Genomic DNA, 20101 nt, shown 5'->3' on the forward strand with positions numbered 1-20101 from the left:
TTTATCGATAGCTTAGTACGATTTTAAAGTTCATACCAGCCTCTTCATTAATATTCGAACTTCAAAGTACAAATTTAAATATTAATATAGTAAAAACCCGAAAAAAAAGAAACAAACTCGCATTGATAGCGTAAGAAATTAAATCTTTTACACGATCAATATATATTAATAATTAGTAGGGGCGTTAACACGGGAACAAGTGAGTCGGACTTCACCATCATTGCTAAGATAATCTTGAATATTTCCCATCTTGACCATAGATGCTGAAAACAGGCTTCCAAATTCATCTGGTTGAGTAGCCAAAGCAGTGACAATTGGTGCAGTTCTTGAATCTTTATACAACAATTGATCAGTCAACAAAAGTCCCATTCCCTTTTGTAGATTTTTGTAGTATTGAACATCAAATTTCTTTGGAGTAACAGCATCAAGATCAACATATTCAGATGCCCATCTACATTTTCTTTCCAAATAATTTAAGTAGAGATGATCAAGTCTTGTATCTGATTTCTTAGTTCCATTATAATTGTATAACCTGTATTGTAGAGATTCACATGTTGTTCTTCCAATTGTGTGAGCTCCTACATACATGTAACACATAAATTAAACCAAAATTGATATTAAGTTATATAGTTGCAACGAAACTAGATCTTCTGGAATCATATAACGATACATTTATGATCATTAATGGTAAAAATTTGCTAGCTCAAGATGTATTACTTTGATCCCTCGTTATTGATAGATGTTGATTTTGGTCCGAGTAATATTTAACTAAGCATACCTAACCTTCGATTAACTAAAATATGCATTGAAATATTATTTGACGTTTTAGACTATGATTAGATATATTACCTAACAATTAAAAATTTAATACTACTAGAAAACATGGATAATGGAAAAGTACTGACCAGAGAGGACAACCAAGTCGAGAACATTTAATCCTTTGGATTGGAATAATTCAAGTAAATCAGTGACTACTTCGTGACCCATTGGGACTAATTGATCAGCTTCTTTAGCATTGGAAACTGTGCCATCCTTCCTGCCATATGGAACCATCCAGTAAGGACCACCTACTGCAAGTGTAGCGTCTCTTGCGGCTACGGTTAAAATATCAGCACAAGATACTATTTTAGGACACTCTTTCTCCAACTCTCGTTTGATATCCTCGATTACTTCAAATCCCCTTAATGTCTTGCTTACGTTGGCATCCTTCTCACTTCCTTCGTAGTCTAATAATATGGAGGCATCACATCCCTACGTACCATCCATAAACAATACTTTTACAAATTAAATACAAAAAATGCATTTGTTAATGCATCTATACTACAATCTACTAATTGGTGAATAGTTGTGTCTCAAACTTGAATAAAGGTGTGATGAGGCATCGTATAAATTTTTAAATAAGAAATAAGAACATTGAAATTTTGTAGTACTAAGTATCTAATGAGTTTTTTCACTATAAAATATGTCATCAATTAAGGATAAAATGAGTTTTTTCTTTTTATATAATAAAATATGTCGTAAAATGAGAAATTTAAGATCAATTGGTAAATTTGTACAAAAATGTTAGAAAGAAATATCAAATAAAAATTCCAAAAAGAGATATAAACTTTCTAATAGACTTTTTTTATTTTGGTTAAATTATCCATTTTTTAACTCATAAATTATTCAACAAGAAAATGCATAAGGATAGGATAGAATGTGACGTATAAGATCCCTTCAACACCCTTAACCATAACCTCAACAATCATGTTCAAGCTTACAAAAAATGGAAAAACCCAAAGCATGGAGCGATTCTCATTAAAACTGATCAAATCTAAATTAGTTAAATCAATAAAATTTCAAAAATCAAATGACTATAAAGAGAAAAAAAAAACAAAAGGCGTGTTGTTTAACTTAATTATTTTGTACATTACCTAGATAGTGAAACTATATAGGTAAGATCGATACATACCCTGACAAAGCAGTCATGGAAATGCAACCTCATGAGAGCAGGAGCAAGTGAATAATCTTTTTTAATCCATTCCTCCATTTTCTTGTGCACTATACACTCCAACTTGGGACAGGTCTTGCTGTAGTAGTCATAAGGAAGATCGTCCTCATCATATGCTGAAGCACACACGGCGGCCACCAGAAACAACGCCGCCGTGAGGACAACAAAACTCTTCATTCTGCGATATTTGTGGAGGGTATATGAACTTCAATATTAATGAACAAGAGGAATTGTTTGATTTGTTATTGTACATTCTACACCTATCAATATGTATAAATAGTTTTTTTTTTTTTGTGAAGTAGCTAGCTATACGTGAGAAGCACCTATATGGGTTTTGAAAATGTAATTATCGAGACGTGCGGACATGTACAAACGTTGAGTTGACAATAAACTTTAAAAAGGAATATATATTTGGATTTTGATTATTTCGGGTGGGAGACAAGGTTAATTATATTTATTAGTATATATTAAGAAGTTGAATTGACTATCAATAAACATTAGTGCAATGGACTTGGCAAGTACACATGGCCATTATTTGTTTGGCTTCAAATATTCGGTTCGATCCCTCCGTTTTCAATTACTTGTTAATTTTTTTAAAAAAATTAAATTATATGTACTTAGATTATATATATTATTATTATTTTATTTGGAAAAATATATTTTTATATTTATTTTTTAAAATATTAAATCAATATTATCTAATTTAATTTATCTTTAAAATTAGTCAAATATATTTTTTTGAAAAAAAATATGACAATTCAATAGGAACAAAGGTAATAGTAATATTAATTTCGTGAACGAAATCTTTTAATTACTAAAAAAATGTAGTTTGGCTATGATTTATTTATAAGTCAAATTTACCCCTCTTACTGTTTGGCTATGATTTGTTAAAGTTATTTCATTATACTTCAGACTTCAGATTAAAGTTTTATTAGAGTCAAGGATAAATATGATATGGTTTATTCACAATAAAAAATAAGTATGAATTATTCCAAAATATAACAAATTTCAGTAAAATTAAGATATTGGGAATTAATGGTATTTTCAGTCTTTCTCATCGTGGAACCATCAATGAGGACTTTATAAACATGATCATGAGAAGTGTAAACCCTATATAAAGGAGGGCTAACTGTTAAAGTTTGTGGTTTGGTTTTTAAAATTTCGAATAATTGTGTCATATGGCAAAAGCTCATGAATTTAAGGTTTCTCTTTATACTTCTTTCTTCATTTTTTTAAGCCTTTGCGTGACTCGAATTATGTTTTTAATTTTTATTTTGCATGGCGTGTGAAATTCACATTTTTGAAAATTTATGATTCATTTTTTGTAGCGCCGCTTCTAATAGAATATTTTTTCATTCTCAAGGCTAACTCAAATTAAGCTTACGCCTTATAGAAGTGATTGTTCACATGAATAAGCATTTTATTAACAAAAGAAATGCGGAAAGTAAATATTCCCTCCGTCTACAAAAGAATGATAGTCTTTTCTTTTTAGTCTGTTTAAAAAAATGACATTTTTTTTTGTTTTGACAATAACTTTTCATGTGACATGTCTAAGGCCACGAGATTAAAGGACAATTTCGTACATCTGACATAACTTTAATTTAGGACCACATGATCAAAAGTCTTTTTTATTTTCTTAAATTTCGTGTCAAGTCAAACTAAATCATTCTTTGTGAAACAGAAAGAGTATCTCTTTGAGTGTGTATGGTATGAAGGAAATCATTTTCTGAAAAATGTTGTCAAATTTTCTCATGTTTGGTTGGGACAAAGTTTTGGAAAATGTTTTCCAAATCAACTCATTTTCCTCAAAATTAAGGAAAATGATTTTCCCTTCAAAAATTAAGGAAAACATTTTCAAAACTCTCCTCCAATTTCAAATTTCTTTTTTTTTTTCGAAAAACATCAGTTTTGAAAAAACATTTTCAATTTAAAATTTTATTTTTTTACCCAATCCCTGACCCCCACGACCTACCACCGGCCAACCCCCCACAACTCCACCCCCTCCCCAAAAAATTAATTTTGCTTTTTAAAAATATTTTCAACTTCAAATTTTTATTTTTTAACTCCTACTCCCCCCATCCGGCCAGCCCCCCTACCCACCCCCAACCCTCCAAAAAATTAATTTCATTCATAAATCAATCACACGGAAAATATATCTACTCACCAATCAAACATAAGAAAATAAACCCAAAATCTACTTGTTTTCCAGGAAAATGTTTTCTAAGAAAATATTTTTCATGGAAAATATTTTCCTTCGTACCAAACACACCCTTAATGACTATGCTAAATAAGGGTTACAAAATAAACTTTTACCGTAGGTTAAAATTGAAAGAAGAGTCAAGCTATCCGGGTTCTACCTCATATGGGCCTGTGACAATTGGGCCATCTAGTCCAGCAAAATCACCTTAAAGTAACGGTTTAATGACGTGGCATATAAGATGATTTTCTAATCTGTTGCTTAGTATATGTAATAAAACTTTATACTTCCAAAAGTCTTGAAGTATTATTTGAATATTATATTATCCTTTTCTTATATTCGGAATTTTCATATAAAAAATGATAAATGACTTGAAATAATTTTAATTTTTGTCTCTGTTGTTTCTAACTTTGTTCAATTGACTTTTTCAATTCAATTCATTTAATTTCGATTCAATACTAGTTTTCATGAGCACATTTTGTTGTATAATTTTATATTTTTCAGAACTGTTTATTTTAATTCAAATAGTAACATACTATGTTTACCCATCTCGTCGTGACACTTAGGTGACTCGATTTAAATTTGGTGATCCATTTCATCAATTTTTGACTGCCATAAACATATGAATATGAAATAATAACTGATTGCTATTAAATTAAGGTAAACTATAACCAATTATTAATCTAGAAAAGCTACATATGTAGATTAATCTGAAATTCTTTTTGAAACATAAGATTATTATTTTTCTGATCAAATGATATTTTTTTCATATTTTTTGTAAGAACATGAAATTTAACGTTTGGAATTTAAATCTATTTTTTTTTCCTGAAAAACAAACCTTATTCTACATAATGTACGTAATGTATATAATATGTATATGCATTGCGTGATCAACGCTAGCTACATGATACATGATAACTATTGACACTTTGGTAGTTCAATGTCCAAATGAGTATTATAGAAAACTCCTATAATAATCACATTCTTTGTCCCCCACTTTATTGGGTCATTTACACTTTTTTTCCCTATTTTGTGTTGGTCACCGCATAAATAATTTATATTACTAGTTAGTCAATTCCCACATAACTAGTAAGTGAGTTGATAGATTCCCATAATAACATGTTTTTTTTTATATAATAAAAAGTATTGCCATATACTTAAAGACAACAAATTCAAATTATTATTTTCATGTCTAACCAACCACTATTGTATAAATTGAAATTTGAAAGAATAACATTTATTTATTTAAAGAAGTATATATTAATTTGAAGGGATAGTCCCAACTTCCAACGGTGTGTTGTGTTTGAAACATTGAATTTTAGCAATGTACTTGTAACCATAGTGAACATTATTGCTCACCATCCTCAATGCTTGTGACATTTAATCCTCTTTATGCCAACTTTCATGTTCCAACTCCTAAAAACTTGGCTTTTTACCACTAAACATTTGGAGGATGAATTAATCAATTCCATTAGACATAATACTTCTTCCGTCTACAATTATTTGGCAGATATATTAAACATAGATGTCCAACATTAATTGTCAATTTAAACAATCAAGAAATAATTAGTCATCTTTTCAATTTTATCCTTAATAATTACTCATTTTGTTCAATTGAAAAGTTATGTAAACTTTTGATATTCATGGTAAAGTAGAGTTATATTAGTCAAATTACATCTTGTATTAAATTTGCCTTAAGGGGAGTGTATGACCTTATCCTGACAAATAATTGTGGACGGAGGGAGCAAAAATAAAGATTAAAATGTAGAGAAATGTGTGAAATAAAAATGACACTACCTTGCGATGTTGAATGATACAAAAATATTTGTTGATTGACGATATCAAATGGAGATAAGTCTATGTATAAACATAGGGAAAAGGGTCTTAAAAATATTATAACTCTGGCTTAAATTAATGTTACGATATCAAACTTTACGGAGAACCTTTTACTCCTGTACTATTTAATATATGTGCCCACATGGACACATTACTATTTATAATTATGCAATATTGTTTATGTCCAGGTGGACACATATATACATTTAAAATACATTATTAAATAGTGCGAGAATAAAAGATCCTTTTCAAAATTTGATATCATTACAGATTAAAACTCCAATATATTTTAGACCTTTTTTCGATAAGCATACAGCATGAATTACACTTTAACCATCCAAGTTTCTCTATTCAGAGTTGTTGGGGTTGGATTCATTAAAAGTTGCTTCAAGTAAACAAGAACCACAGTTTCAAGTGAAGCAGACATTGTTATCTTTTAAATTCATTCATCCACAAAATGTAAAAATTGAATATGAACAAATGATTTCTAGTTGTTTTAGATTAACCCATATGACTTAGATTATTTATGATTTGGGATCACATGAACTAATAAATCAGTATCACCTATTTAATTAAAGCGCACATGTGACATCACATAACTCCCTTATGAGGAGGAGCATTTATTTACCCGAATATTAATATTAAAGAAAATTGGATTTAATAGGTGTAAGAAGTGACATTTTTAACTATTTTCAATACCTTAGAGATATCATTTGACGGGAGTTAATACCTCAAATGGTCACTCAACTTTGCACTATTCTCTCAGAAAGTCACTCAACTTTCAATTTTCCCTCAAAAGTCACTCAACTATGCACTCTTCTCTCAGAAAGTCACTCAACTTTCAATTTTCCCTCAAAAGTCACTCAACTATCCACTCTTTCCTCAGAAAGTCACTCAATCTATTAAATTAATTTTAATTAAAATTTATTGATATTAATTATTTATATAACAAACCAAAAATTTTTAAAAATAAATTTAATCATTTAATGATCCACCCACCTAACCCGACCCATTAAAAAATATGCTATGACCCATTTTATTTTATCTTTAATCCTAAATTAATCTAATCCTAATTCAAGGTTAAAGAGAGGGATTAATTTAGGATTAAAGATAAAATAAAATGGGTCATAGCATATTTTTTAATGGGTCGGGTTAGGTGGGTGGATCATTAAATGATTAAATTTATTTTTAAAAATTTTTGGTTTGTTATATAAATAATTAATATCAATAAATTTTAATTAAAAATAATTTAATAGATTGAGTGACTTTCTGAGGAAAGAGTGGATAGTTGAGTGACTTTTGAGGGAAAATTGAAAGTTGAGTGACTTTCTGAGAGAATAGTGCAAAGTTGAGTGACCATCTGAGGTATTAACTCCATTTGACGGTTGATTAAAAACTAAATATAATTTTAAACCTTATTGCCAAATAATAAATAGGGTAAAGAATAGTTGAAGTAAAAAGGAATAGTGGCAGTGTGTGTAAGAAAAAAGGGTGACGCTCTCATGAGAAAAAAAAAAATTAAAGGAAGGAATAGTTTGGCTTTACCGCAAAGTAGAAAAAAGAAGGGAGTCATTTTTATAATCCAATCTTGACCCCACATTTTCCTCCAACGGCTCTAATCCAACGTCTCTCTATTCTCCCTTTTTCCATCTTCCCTCATTTTCCTACACCAAACTATGATACAACCCACGCACATGCTCCTCCTTTCATTTTTATTTTCGTCTAAAAAAGAATGATATATTTTTATAATATTTAATAAGAATTTGTAATGTTTTTTTTCTTATTTTGTGTTTAAATTATGATATAATGCAGAACCTATTTGAGAATGATGTTTTCAATATGATTTTTTAAAGCAACGTTATTACTATGTTATAATTCGTGTTGGTTATAATAAAATGATATTAGACAGTTCAAATAATTTGCAGATTGTCAAATTAAATATTGAACGAGTAAAAATAGACGGAGAAAGAAAGAATATTAACTTTACTCGATTGCTACTGTTTTATTTATGAATCACAAGAAGAAGAGCACCGCACCACATGTCCCATTCCTCTGTTTTTTCGTCTTCTTTAAGATATTACAGTTCCACGAAGTTCCCATCTTTGTTTGTTTGCTCTTCACTTCACATCTACTCTCTCCTCTATATTCTCTCTCTTTATCTCCTTCATTCCTTTTTTTTTTTCCGTGTGGAATTTTCTGTTTGTGAAGAATGTTGATCAAGATGAAAAAACAGAGAAATAACCGGCGAGACTTGCGTTCTCTGCGTGTTTGACGTTTTAATTACCCCAAAACAACAGAGAGACCAGACCCCCTTTTTCTCTTGAGAGAAACAAATGGGTTGTTATTTTTGATATTGTTGAATGAATGTATGTTTGGTTGTTTTTAATTCTGCTAATTTCTTCTTCAGACGAGTCAATTTTGAGAGATGGGTTGTTTTCAATTTTTAATGTTTTACTTTGGGGGACGTTGAAATGTTCAAAGTTTTCTCCTTTTTGTCAACAAACATTAAATATAGCATTCTTGATTGAGCAAGTTTCGGAAGAAATGGCATCTTCTCAGGTAGAAATTGCCTCTTCTTCTTCATTTGGTCATGTACTTAGAGATCGTAACAGGCGTGATCGATGTACTCATAGGGATTCCAATGTTTTCCAGAAGAATCTAAAAGATTTGGTCCATACACATATCCATTCTTGTATTTCTTCAAGTCAACCCACAAATACTAATACGAATACTCATTCTTCTGATGCCAATGAAAATTCCCGGCAACACCGACATGTTGATTATGCAGATTTATGGGTTCATAAACCGCAATGGGACAACAATGAGAACACTCCTACAACCGTTGATAAATGGGATAGAGCTACTAGAGAAATGGTGATTTCTTCAAGGCCAACAAAACAGAAAGGAGAAGCGCTTGAAACTACCACCGTCGTCGAAGTTCCTAATTCAGGCGGTGTTTCTACTCTTGTCCGACGGTGGAGGGATTTTGAAACGGTGTCTAAGACCGTGAATTCAAATTCGAATCCGAGCAGCGCTAAAAGCAATTGTGAAAATGCTGCATTTGCGGACTCAAATGTATCTCAGAGAGGAGATGATACATGTGATGAATCTTCAGTCGATGGACGATTTGAAACTCCGGCTGCAAGCGTGAATGGCGAATCGGCTGGGGATTGGGAACAGGTGTATAAAACTGCTATGAATGATATTCAGGGTTGTAAAAATTCAGATACTAATAAAGAAAGGGAAAAGCTTAGAGTTGCTGATATTATTAAGAAATTGGCAAGTAGTAATGGTGAAGAGAATCATGAGAATGAAAACAATTGTACTAATGCTGCTCCTCTTGCCACTGGTGAATGTTTGCCTCGTATTAAAACATCATTTGATCATTCAGAGCAACAACTACAACAAAGGAATTTTTTCCCCGTTCTGCATTCACCTCGAATCATCAGAGGTCGAAAGGCATTAAGCGATTTGCTATTGCAAATGGAGCGTGACAGACTCAGGGAACTTGACACTCTTAGGGAACGAAAGGCTGTTTCCAAGTTCCAACAAAGAGGTCGTATTCAGGTTTGCATTTTGCTCTCTAATCGTTTATAATGATGAATTTGATTTAAAGGATCATTGTACCATTTGCTGATTGATCTTCATAATCCAATTTCCTAACACAGGCTTTGCTTAAAGTTAGATTCCTGCGTCGTGTCACAGACACCAGAGATAATCGATCAACCAATGGCACATCATCCGAATCAAATAGAGTGTCTAGCTCTGCAATCATGCATATCAGGTAAACGCCATGTCTCTATTGATTCCATATATACATTGCAAAAAGAATAATCTGCAATTACCTTATGGAGAATATTGTTGATCATCAAGATGTGAGTATTCAACTGCTTAAAATATGAAAAAATTGGAGCAAGAATGCTGTTATCATATGCTCAATCCGAAGTAGGCTTTGAATAACATGACGAAAGAATGAATCTTTTAACATTTCTATTTGTTTGACATGCTAAGGCAAATAAGATTATGGTGTGTTAACACAGTCGGGGGGGAAAATCTTATCATTGGAACCTATTGATGTTGTAGACAAAATGTTCCATCTCTTAGCTTCCATTTATTCAATATTTTGCTTTATCTGAATATATCAGAATGAGCTCAGCGTAAAATACTTTTTGGATTGTATAAGAACATAACAATTGAAGTTGATGATTACATGTTAACGGGGTAGTAGTAGGTCCAACAGAAAGTATCACAAGTCTCGACTTTCCCTTCAAATCAGGGCAATTTTCCTTAGAAGTTGAGTGGTTCAAAAGAAATCAATTATCCATTTGGTTCTACCTTATTGGAACCAAACTTCTGATCTTTCAACCTTATGGAATTTGACGTTATGGAATTTACATAATTTGGATAGTATTTCATTTCAGGGAAAAGTTCAATACAGGAAGTCAAAATGGTGTATCTGACTCAAGAAGCCTCTCAAGAGAAGCAGCAGAGAACACCCAGGAAAACCGGAATTCCACACCAAATCAGCAAAGAGTACAGAACTGTGGTAAGGAGAACAAAGGTAATAATGCTGTAAAAGTTGGAAGTGAATTAGCATCCCACAAGCAAAGAGAAGGGAACCAGAAGCAGGAGATTATCAGAGAGAGTGCTGCAATGCAGCCTGGTGTAGCTGACTCAAGAAGCAATAGCAGTCCTAAATCCGAAATTGCTTCTACATCTACACGAGAGGATCATCCTGAGCCGATTGACCCAATGACTCTCTGCATAAATGTGATAGATAGCAATACACAAATTGGAAAAGTTTTTCCATCCAATCAACTGCAAGAAGAGAATCCCCATGGGGAAGTCAATAAGAAAATAAGTCCCCGAATGATGACAACAAATGTAAAAGCTACTAACTCATCAAATTCCCAGAAAGAAATGTCAATTCATATCCGACATTCTGACAGTTCTTGTAGTCCGAAACATAATGAGGTAGACTGTAGTCCTCAAGCAGTTAGCCCCAGTTTACTACATTGTACTTCACAACTGCACAGCTCAGATATTCCCCATGACCAAGCTAGCTGGGAAAATGCAAGCTGTCAAGCTAACCATGACAAGTCGCTGGAATTTTTAGAGACATCAAGATCTCCTAAGGATAGTGAACAAAGTGTCCATAGAGAAGAACACGATGCAAATAAACTGCAGCATGCAGGAACTAGTAATGAGTGGTCTAGTGAGAGCACCAAACCTCAAAGTGACTGTGAAGAGGAAGCTACCAACCAAAATCTAGTGGACAGTGATTGTGGCTGGGTAAGTGATTATTCGCACACGCCAAGTGGATGGGATGAACTACAGTCTAACTACCAGCAGCAATCAGAATCCAACCAAGACTGGATAAATGATGTTTCTCGTCCACGTGAAGAGTGGGAAGGTCTTAGACAAGAAAGATACCAAGAGATGCTTGATCCCTTCCTAGAGAATCATGATATTCGCCAACTTCTTAACAGGTAATTGCAAATTCCTTGCATCTGATCTGAGACTTATCATATATATATTTATTCTTGTCGTTATACAATAGTTGGATTTAAGTTTATTTGGGTATTTATGTACGATCAGTACGATCCAAAGACAGTTTCCCTGCCTGCATTAATTAAGCATAAAATAATCAAGGGAGAATCAATAACAAACCACTAGAATGAGAATCTGATTTTTACAAAGAGTATCAGATAGAAACCATTGTTACAATACAAAGGTGCCATAGACATAGACAAAGTTAATAAGAATGAAGGCGCTGACAAAAGTGATTCTACCTCAGAATATAATTTTCACTTAGTGTATGGATCATTTCTGTACTTGTGCGTGCTGGTTTGGAGATCATCTCTGAGACCTTACTGACTTTAACGTGTTAAAGAATGTGAAACGGATTTTGATCGAGCTGGGATACGTGTAAAAGAACTTTTTGCAATTTGGAAAAGGAAGTCATTGTTCCCTGCTTGCCAAGGGAAAGTGATAATTGAAAATAGAGTCTTTGTATCTCCTTTTGCTGTCGTAAGATATTAATTACTCAGCTTTTGTAGTATAAGCATAGTTAATGATTTGCACTTGCTTTTGTCTTTCATAAATGTGCAGAAAAAGTGTTTCAATCTTTCTCAACAGTGGTTTGAGAGACAAAATAGATCAACTAATGGCGTATCGCTCACAAGAACTACCTAATGCAAGGAGCGGCCAGCTTGAGAAAAAAGTAGGGGCACGTATGACTAAAGAATGGGGCAAGGAAGAGGAAGTGATATCACATATAGAAACACGAGCAGCCAGGGTTGATGATGATGAGGAAGAAGCATACTCGGGTTATGAGGATGACTTTGAAGATGATAATAATCCAATTAGACAACAATACCTCAAACCTGAGGAATTAGTTGATCAGAACAAAGCTTCACACACTTTACAGTCGTGGAGAAATAATCAGGACACTTTACCATCATGGAGTAATGATCAAGACAGGGGTGTCAGTGACGACTCCTATCACCTTCCCTCTAATTCTTTACCACAGCCTGAATTATCCAACATTTACTCTCATCACAATCAACAAAGCTCCTCCTCCTCCACTAGACACCCTTCAATCGTAAGTTTTCTCTTTTTTCTTTTTCTTGCAATGACTTGCCAGATATTCCTGAGTTTGAGACTAGTCATAACGACATGGCATTAACAGGAAATGGAACTGATATATGAATTGCGAGGACACATGGAGCAACTCCACCAAGAGATTTTTGAAATACGAAGATCAATAAACAGTTGCATGAACATGCAAATGAATTTACAACATTCCATTAAGGATGAGGTTGCAGCTGCAATAATTCAGTCAGGTGTGTTGGTTGACTAAAATCTGAATATAAGATACTTACTATCATCTATCATAAAACTATGATTTTTCTGTGTGTCTTTTCCAACTTCATAAAACCCTTTGTAACCTGTAAGAAAAACTTGATAGGTGAAATACCCAAAGGTGAAGTCGTTTCACTTCTTATATTCTTTGCCTTATTGAATACTTTTCCTCGGGGGATAAGCTTACCTTATTGAACTATTTGTTGAACCTCACAATCTTACAAGTTCCAAGATTGGGCTTCACTTATGAGCTTCATCTACATGTGATCTTTTTTTTCCGTCTATTTCAATTTCGTTTATTTAGAGAGAGTGTGAGCGCAATTTTGTAATGCAGGTCCAGTGATTGGGAGTAACTCGGATAAGAAGGGTGCAAACATAGCAAATTGCTGTATTTGTTATGAGCAGCAAGTTGATTCTCTCCTTTACAGGTACTTGGCATTGATTGTAGCAAGAAGTATCACTTGGGCAACTTAAAAGTTCGTTAGAAATAAGTAATATTAATCTTGTAGGAACATCTGTCCTTAATTTTCAGGTGTGGGCATATGTGCACCTGTTTCAGGTGTGCCCATGAATTGCTTTGGGGCACCGGAAAATGTCCGATATGTGAAACCCCCATTATAGATGTTGTCCGTGCATATATACACTCATGACGTACAGGTTAACCGGAGTTTGTTCTGCTGATGTCTAACTTTTTGCCCAATGAGAGATGAGCCGAAAGATGATTTTTCATTTTCTTTTCCTTCTTTTTTTTGGTTTTAATTGAATCTTGTGAGCCATGGAACTGTTTTATGGCTAATTTATTTGTCTATAACAGGTTTAGATTTAGTGGATGAATGCTCACTCTCCCCTGGTTTTCACTAACCATCTTTTGTATACAATAGGAGAAAAGAAAGCAAAGTTCTTTCTATGACATTAGAAATTGTATATTTTCAAACTCTTTGTAACAACAATTCAAATGAAAATTGGAAGAGTTCCTTACATGTAAAGAAGCTAAAAGCAGCTTAGCATTATTTTCTTAGTTACCTAAGTAGTGAGCCTTTTAATTTCTCAAAGAAAAAGAAATGGGACTACGATTTCGGTCGTCGATGCATGTTAACTCAACTACACTATCATCAGATTTGAAAAGAGTAATGTCATTTCCATTGAGACCAAATATAGAAGTTAGAAGGTTGGTTGATTTAACCATCAAGCTTACAATTTTAGTCCCCTCATAGTAATTCAGACCAGCAAAAAGATATGAGATCTAGCTGAGACAGATAGACAAGCAACTGAAGTGATTCATCATGTAGGCTTAAAATTCAAAAATACATGACTAAGGCAACAAAGCAAAGGAAAGACACATACTCTAATTCCATATAAGTTGCCGTACTTATATAAGAAAATATATATCGACTCTTCACATTTAAGGAGATGGTGATATTGGACGTTCAAGTCAATGTCCCAATCTTCATCTTCCACCAGCGTTGGTATTGTTTCAAACTTCCTTATCATACATCAATCACAACCTGTTACTTGAATCATCATTCAACCTGCCAAATAAAGAAACCAATTCAGGTACTCTTGATTGCATCCCCTAATTATATAATTTATGTTTATCTTTGGGAAGTGGGGCACGTGTCACATATTATATATCACCCGTGTCGGATCCTCCAAAAATGCACTACTTTTGAAGGATCCGATACGCACCCGATGACACTTTTGAAGAGTCTGAACAACATAGAGTTCACCTACATATTAACATTCCTGCTGGCCTTTGAAGCTTCAGGGGTAGAAGTTAGGATTCTAAAGTGTGAGATTTTGGAGAGTGATAACCATGTCATTAGTAGAATTACAAACTTAAAAGTGATGAACGAAGGTTAACTTGCGAACTGCATAAGTTCAAAGGCTCAAAATTTCCAGTACCCTATCACAAGGAGCTTGTTCTCCTTGCATGTGTTAACAATCACCCAACTTTAGCAAAAACTTGGACAGCTTGATAAAGCAATGAAAAAAGGGAACATTATGAAACCGAAGACAAACAAGTTAACCCATTCACTGAAAGGAAATAGTGAAAAATTCTTTGGCTTGCTGCTGATGATGCTGGAAAGTAGCAACAAAAAGTGGAGACTTGCTCTCATCGTTGGAGGATCATATCATATCAGAGAGCAGAGTCTTCAAGTTGTAAGAGGGCAACAGCAGAGAAACTAGGGCTAAGGATTTCTTTACTCTGTTGATCATGAATTGAAAGTTGAAAGTGAAAGAAAAACCAAAGTTTGTAAGTACAAATTTTGTATAAAATAAAATGTATAATAGTATTTTAAATTAAAATAATATTAGTTAGGTATTTGGTTTAAACTGAATATTGATAAGAACCAAGTACTGAACCATGTAACCTAACAATTTAAATGAAAAACTGAATGAAGAACCGATATTTCCAATTTTTGTTGGTTTAGGTACGGAAAAAGTTTGTCTAGGTTTGATTTTGAGCAGCCCTAATTCCAATCTATAAGGAAGTATTCTTCTAAATAAACTTTATTTTTTTTGACAAAACATTGTTCTAAACATGTAGGTATTCCTATTTCTACAAGGCTAACATGTACCTACATATCAAAACCAAATGTTCAAGTATGTAGGTGGAATATAGCAGGTCGAGAATCAGTTGTGCGAGAGCTCTAGCAAGAAACAGATGGTATTATACTTTACATATAAAGGAAATGCACATTTTAAATCTAACGTATCGAATAACTTTATTTTTTACATTAGGCATTGTTCTAAACATGTAGGTATTCCTATTTCTACAAGGCTAACATGTACCTACGTATCAAAACCAAATGTTCAAGTATGTAGGTGGAGTATAGCAGGTCGAGAATCAGTTGTGCGAGAGCTCTAGCAAGAAAACAGATGGTATTATACTTTACATATAAAGGAAGTGCACATTTTAAATCTAACGTATCCAATTTGTAGACACTCACAGTAAAGCAAGATCCACTTCTATGGCATCGTGAAAGAGAGAACTGGCAGAAAATCCATCATTTCCCTTGAGCCGCCATCCTCTTGCGTATTTCAAATGCTGTATTGAATATCCCAAGGGTTGGTTGGTTGCATACATAGCACTTCTTATTCTTTGCATGGTGCTGTTAACCACAACCACCAAAAAGAAAAAAAGATTCTTGAAATCCACATGCAAAGTATAAATAGAAGTTATAAAAGTCATATCTCTGTGCCCTAGGTGACAGTAGCTCAAACTGTTTTCAATAGTCTATACTGGTTGACAAAAGTCCAAACCAATAGAAGAGGCAGCTTTTACTTGAGGAAAAGGGTAAATTGAAATACTTGAAACTCTTGCCTATTTCAACGGGTAATTTCATTATAAATGAGTGACAACAGAAAAAGGCACCAAGAAAGTCTTTTACAACCATCTCTCTTTCACTCTGTTGCCATTCCTTATTTAGGTGGTTGAGATTTGGAGAAGGTGGGGGAATAAACTATGTCATCTCAAATAAGGAAAAATATTTTTTAAAAAGAGAAATGGAGAAGACATAGAAAAGTGGACTTTGTTCGCCAGACCCCGTGACATGATCAAGCAAAAAGAGTAAAAGGTAACTGAAATTACCTTTAATGCACAGTGCTCACAGAAGTAGTGTTTGCATTTGGTCATAACAGGATCAACAAAAGGCTCTCTGCAGATAAAACAAGCAAATGGTAATGCATCGTCATCGTCATCTTCATCACTCTTCTCTGCATCCTCATCGTCTTCATTGAGCATTCCCAGAGCCAATTTTCTTTTCCTCTCTTTCTCAGCTTCATCCCACTCCCTTTCCATCTGCCACCCAGACTTATAATCTCCACGGTCATGCATAAATTTGCAGGAGTCCCCATATCCACAATATCCAGTCTCTTTATAGTCCTTACAGATATCTGGTTGATAGTCAAACCTTGCTGAAACTCTGATGTGAGCAGAAGCCCTGAGAGGACCATGCGCTCCACCAGCTTTCTCACTAGAAATCGTATGTTCTCTTCTCAAACCAGCTTTGTAATCAGTATATTGATTCATACCTTTATACAATTTCTCATCACCACCTGTCTTGCTTTTTCCCTTTAAAGCCTCCTCTGCCTGCTTCAGAGCTCTTTCTCGAATGGCCCGGGCATCTCTAGAGAACTCAGTCTCAGTTTCTAAAGTAGCTGTTGCTCTACTATCATTTTGAACTTGAATTTCCTTTGAGGACTCGAAATGAAAACGAGCCGCTTTTGAATCCACATTGGAGTCAGTATCCTTGTTGGACTTTGAAGGTCCAGTTGAGAAGTGCAGCTTATTATTCGCAACCGCTGGCTTTTTCTTGGTATATATGACTGAACTATCTCCTTCTGCATCTTCATTCTCTCCCTCTTCAACTGTAGGACGCTTTCTGATATTTTTTCCCCTGGATGGTTTTTTGAAAAAATTGCATACTGCAATAGAGGAAAGTACACAAAAACATATTAAGCAAAAGAAGCCACAGTAAATTGACAAAAGAAGGCAAAAGCGAGCTAGATGAGAAAAGAAACTAAGGATTAATATTTGCTAGCGTAGAATACATAATAATATATGCAAACCCGGGGTACTAACAAAAACAGTACTGATGAGAACATCCGTACAGTCATCTTCAGTGCCAAAGTCGAGATAATCATATATGGACTAGAACTAAACCTCTGAACAGTTTATGTTAATACTTACTATGGGGGTAACATCAGCTAGTCAAATTACAGTGCATTATCAGATTATACACTAACCATTCAGAAGATTTAATTCTAATACGCTGCACAGTGGTAGCTGCAGCTTCTTAGAATCTGATAATGGTGATGTAGAATCAGATTACAGTGACTTATCATCGATGTAATATGATATGTAATGAAAATTAGTTACACATATTTCTACTTTTGTCCCAAAACTATGGTACGATATTTATTAGCTCTATATTCTAAATCAACTTGAGATGAGATCCCAAATGACAGGACGCCAGTAACCACAAATAAATTGAGTAGAGTTGTTTCCAGTTGAGAAGGAGGAGGAGGTCTCTTACCAGGAGCTGTTGGCAGCTGTTCAGCTTCAGCTTTGGCAGCGTTAGAATCAGATGCTGGAGTATTTGAATTCTCCATCTAGCAATAAAAAGCATTGGACAGAGAACAAAGTAAAGGTTTCAGTATAAGCAGAGACAAAGAGAATCAGTTTATGGAGGAGCTGGATGGACAGAAAATGAGGAAAAAGGGAACTTGCAACTCAGATTTTACTTTGAGAAAGAGACGAGTATTTCACCACAGTCGGTCAAAGAGAGGCTTCAGAATTTAGAGGTTCCAGGTGCCACACTGCTTTGAACATAAAAATGTTATCATTAACATGTCCAGATATAGTATACATATGGTCAATTATCCAATACTTTGGGCTCTGGTTCAGTTTATCCGTCTTTTCAGTTTATAAAGACAAATCAATCGTGCTAAAAAATGCTAAAAATGGCAAAAACCTAAAGCAAATAAACTTACAATAATACTGCTGACAGAAAAATAAAAAACATCTCCATTTACAAATTGAGAAATTCACCACAAAAATTACAACCAGTTTGATCCTATTTAGCAATTTATGAACTCTGCATATAAATTAGACGCATTTACATCAATACATTGACTAATTCTCATTTTTTTGAGTAAGAGAGGTAAACAGAAGATTATCAAGGACAAACAAATAATGTTCTTTCAATCATATTTTGAACCTCGATTTTTCTTCTTCTTTTCCAACTCCTAAAAATGAACCTTTGTCAATTAGATTCAATGACCAACACCGAAAAGCCCTAAACGAAATATGGAGAACAAAAAGAAACAAATAAATAGAAGAAGATAAACCAGAGCAGTTTTAAGAAAAGAGCAAGTAAATCACTCCATAACCGGCAAAACAGTTCAAACAAAGCAATTCTTTCAATCCAGCAAAATCAAATGCAGAAAGATTAGCTAACAGAAATAGTGAGAGATACATACCAATAAAAGAGCAGACGGTATAATCGAGAGTTCGAGATCGAAGACAACCAAACACCGCAGGCAGGAAACTTCACGGCGACAAGAGAGGCGGATTTGCCGCAGGCGGTGGCGAACCGGTGGCGGGAGGGTTTTTTTCTTTCGACCTTTACGACGGGAGAGAGATTGGGAAGAAAAACAGTAAATTAAAACAGGGAAAATTGCAAATGGCCCCTTAAGTATATGCGTAGAGCTACTTTGGTCCTTCATATATTGACTTGTACACAAAAGGTCCTTAAAGTTTAACAAAAGTAGACGAGAATTTTTCATGTCACTTTGTTGGTTATTAAATTAATATCGGCGGAATCATGAAATATTATTATTTTATAGAGATATTATTCAATCAATATATTAACATTCATTAATTAAAAAGTATTTTGAGATTCATGTTCAGAAATTTAGAGTTTAGAAGAAATTGACGTTGGAACTAGTTACGCATAAGAATACATTTATCACATTTTGAACGCTTCGCAATTTTATGGTGTAGTTTGAAAAGACAACGTAGAAGCCTTAGGATGCAATAAGAAAAGTTAGAGATGACCTTCAACTAAATTTAAAACATAATAAAAAATAAAAATAATAGAATAATATTTCATTAAACTATCTTACATATATTAGTAATTTTAAAAATTATTAACTTATAATATTAATGGGTCCATATATTTATATAGAGGTCTTCTAAAATATATTTCTAATTATTTTATCAGAATGAGTAATTTTTTCTATTGATTCAAATCGGGACCGAAAGAAAAAATTATTTTAGAGAGATTATTAATATATCAATTATTAATTTAGTGAGATTTTACTGGATATGTTAAAGCATAATAAGAAGGATATATTAAACTCAAAACTAAATAAAAATATATTTAAATCATTTTTAATAATACAAGATATACCTATTACCCCTTTCTGTTCAATAAATTTGCATTCTAGGGTTATTGGAAACATGATTAGGATAAAGGGATTGGGGAGATAAAATTAGGGGTGTGCATTCGGTTTTTCGGTTCGATTTTATACTATTCGGTTTGGATTTTTGGTTTTTGATTTTGAAGAAGTGTAACCCAATCCAAACTAAAATAAATTCGGTTTGGTTTGGTTTTTCTCTTTTTGGTTTGGGTTTTTTTGATTTGGTTAGTCGGTTATTTCAATAATTAGAAATATAACAAAATTATTTGCAATTTAATATATATATA

The 20101-nt window shown here is 33.5% G+C and overlaps 3 protein-coding genes across 9 annotated transcripts; 1 reads left to right on the plus strand and 2 right to left on the minus strand.

Annotated features, from left to right (window-relative positions):
• LOC107010474 (peroxidase 7) lies at positions 1-2217 on the minus strand. Its single transcript, XM_015209761.2, has 3 exons — positions 1952-2217; positions 906-1251; positions 1-578 (listed from the first exon to the last, which is right to left on the minus strand). Exons 1-3 carry the CDS (start codon positions 2165-2167, stop codon positions 166-168), a joined length of 975 nt encoding a protein of 324 aa, XP_015065247.1. The 5' UTR covers positions 2168-2217; the 3' UTR covers positions 1-165.
• Positions 2218-8050: 5833 nt separating this feature from the next.
• On the plus strand, positions 8051-13873 carry LOC107011145. The gene is made up of 7 exons (XM_015210515.2): positions 8051-9590; positions 9692-9807; positions 10445-11512; positions 12135-12627; positions 12715-12868; positions 13222-13315; positions 13420-13873. The coding sequence occupies exons 1-7, from the start codon at positions 8388-8390 to the stop codon at positions 13535-13537; spliced, it is 3246 nt and encodes a 1081-aa protein (XP_015066001.1). The 5' UTR covers positions 8051-8387; the 3' UTR covers positions 13538-13873.
• Positions 13874-14004: 131 nt separating this feature from the next.
• On the minus strand, positions 14005-19133 carry LOC107011147 (zinc finger CCCH domain-containing protein 1). Of its 7 annotated transcripts, none has more exons than XM_027915076.1 (6): positions 18873-19084; positions 18121-18209; positions 17927-18002; positions 16480-17315; positions 15839-16000; positions 14005-14416 (listed from the first exon to the last, which is right to left on the minus strand). In XM_027915076.1, exons 3-5 carry the CDS (start codon positions 18000-18002, stop codon positions 15896-15898), a joined length of 1017 nt encoding a protein of 338 aa, XP_027770877.1. In that variant the 5' UTR covers positions 18121-18209; positions 18873-19084; the 3' UTR covers positions 14005-14416; positions 15839-15895. The 7 variants fall into 7 exon arrangements, with proteins under 7 accessions (XP_027770877.1, XP_027770880.1, XP_027770879.1 ...); XM_027915079.1 differs by having other exon boundaries at positions 18121-18212; positions 18873-19074; XM_027915078.1 differs by having other exon boundaries at positions 18160-18209; positions 18873-19013.
• Positions 19134-20101: the final 968 nt, after the last annotated feature.

This window comes from Solanum pennellii, chromosome 2, assembly GCF_001406875.1.
Source record: "Solanum pennellii chromosome 2, SPENNV200".
NCBI lineage: Eukaryota > Viridiplantae > Streptophyta > Magnoliopsida > Solanales > Solanaceae > Solanum > Solanum pennellii.

Coding starts and splice junctions, on each gene's coding strand:
- LOC107010474 (XM_015209761.2), bottom strand. CDS start 2,167: ATGAAGAGTTTTGTTGTCCTCACGGCGGCGTTGTTTCTGGTGGCCGCC. Junction 1,252..1,951: donor TCCATGACTGCTTTGTCAGG/GTATGTATCGAT, acceptor GATGGTACGTAG/GGATGTGATGCCTCCATATT. Junction 579..905: donor CGACTTGGTTGTCCTCTCTG/GTCAGTACTTTT, acceptor ACATGTATGTAG/GAGCTCACACAATTGGAAGA.
- LOC107011145 (XM_015210515.2), top strand. CDS start 8,388: ATGTATGTTTGGTTGTTTTTAATTCTGCTAATTTCTTCTTCAGACGAG. Junction 9,808..10,444: donor TCTGCAATCATGCATATCAG/GTAAACGCCATG, acceptor ATTTCATTTCAG/GGAAAAGTTCAATACAGGAA. Junction 13,316..13,419: donor GTTGATTCTCTCCTTTACAG/GTACTTGGCATT, acceptor CTTAATTTTCAG/GTGTGGGCATATGTGCACCT.
- LOC107011147 (XM_027915075.1), bottom strand. CDS start 19,118: ATGAAGGACCAAAGTAGCTCTACGCATATACTTAAGGGGCCATTTGCA. Junction 18,003..18,872: donor TACCGTCTGCTCTTTTATTG/GTATGTATCTCT, acceptor TTTTATTGCTAG/ATGGAGAATTCAAATACTCC. Junction 17,316..17,926: donor ACAGCTGCCAACAGCTCCTG/GTAAGAGACCTC, acceptor CCTCTATTGCAG/TATGCAATTTTTTCAAAAAA.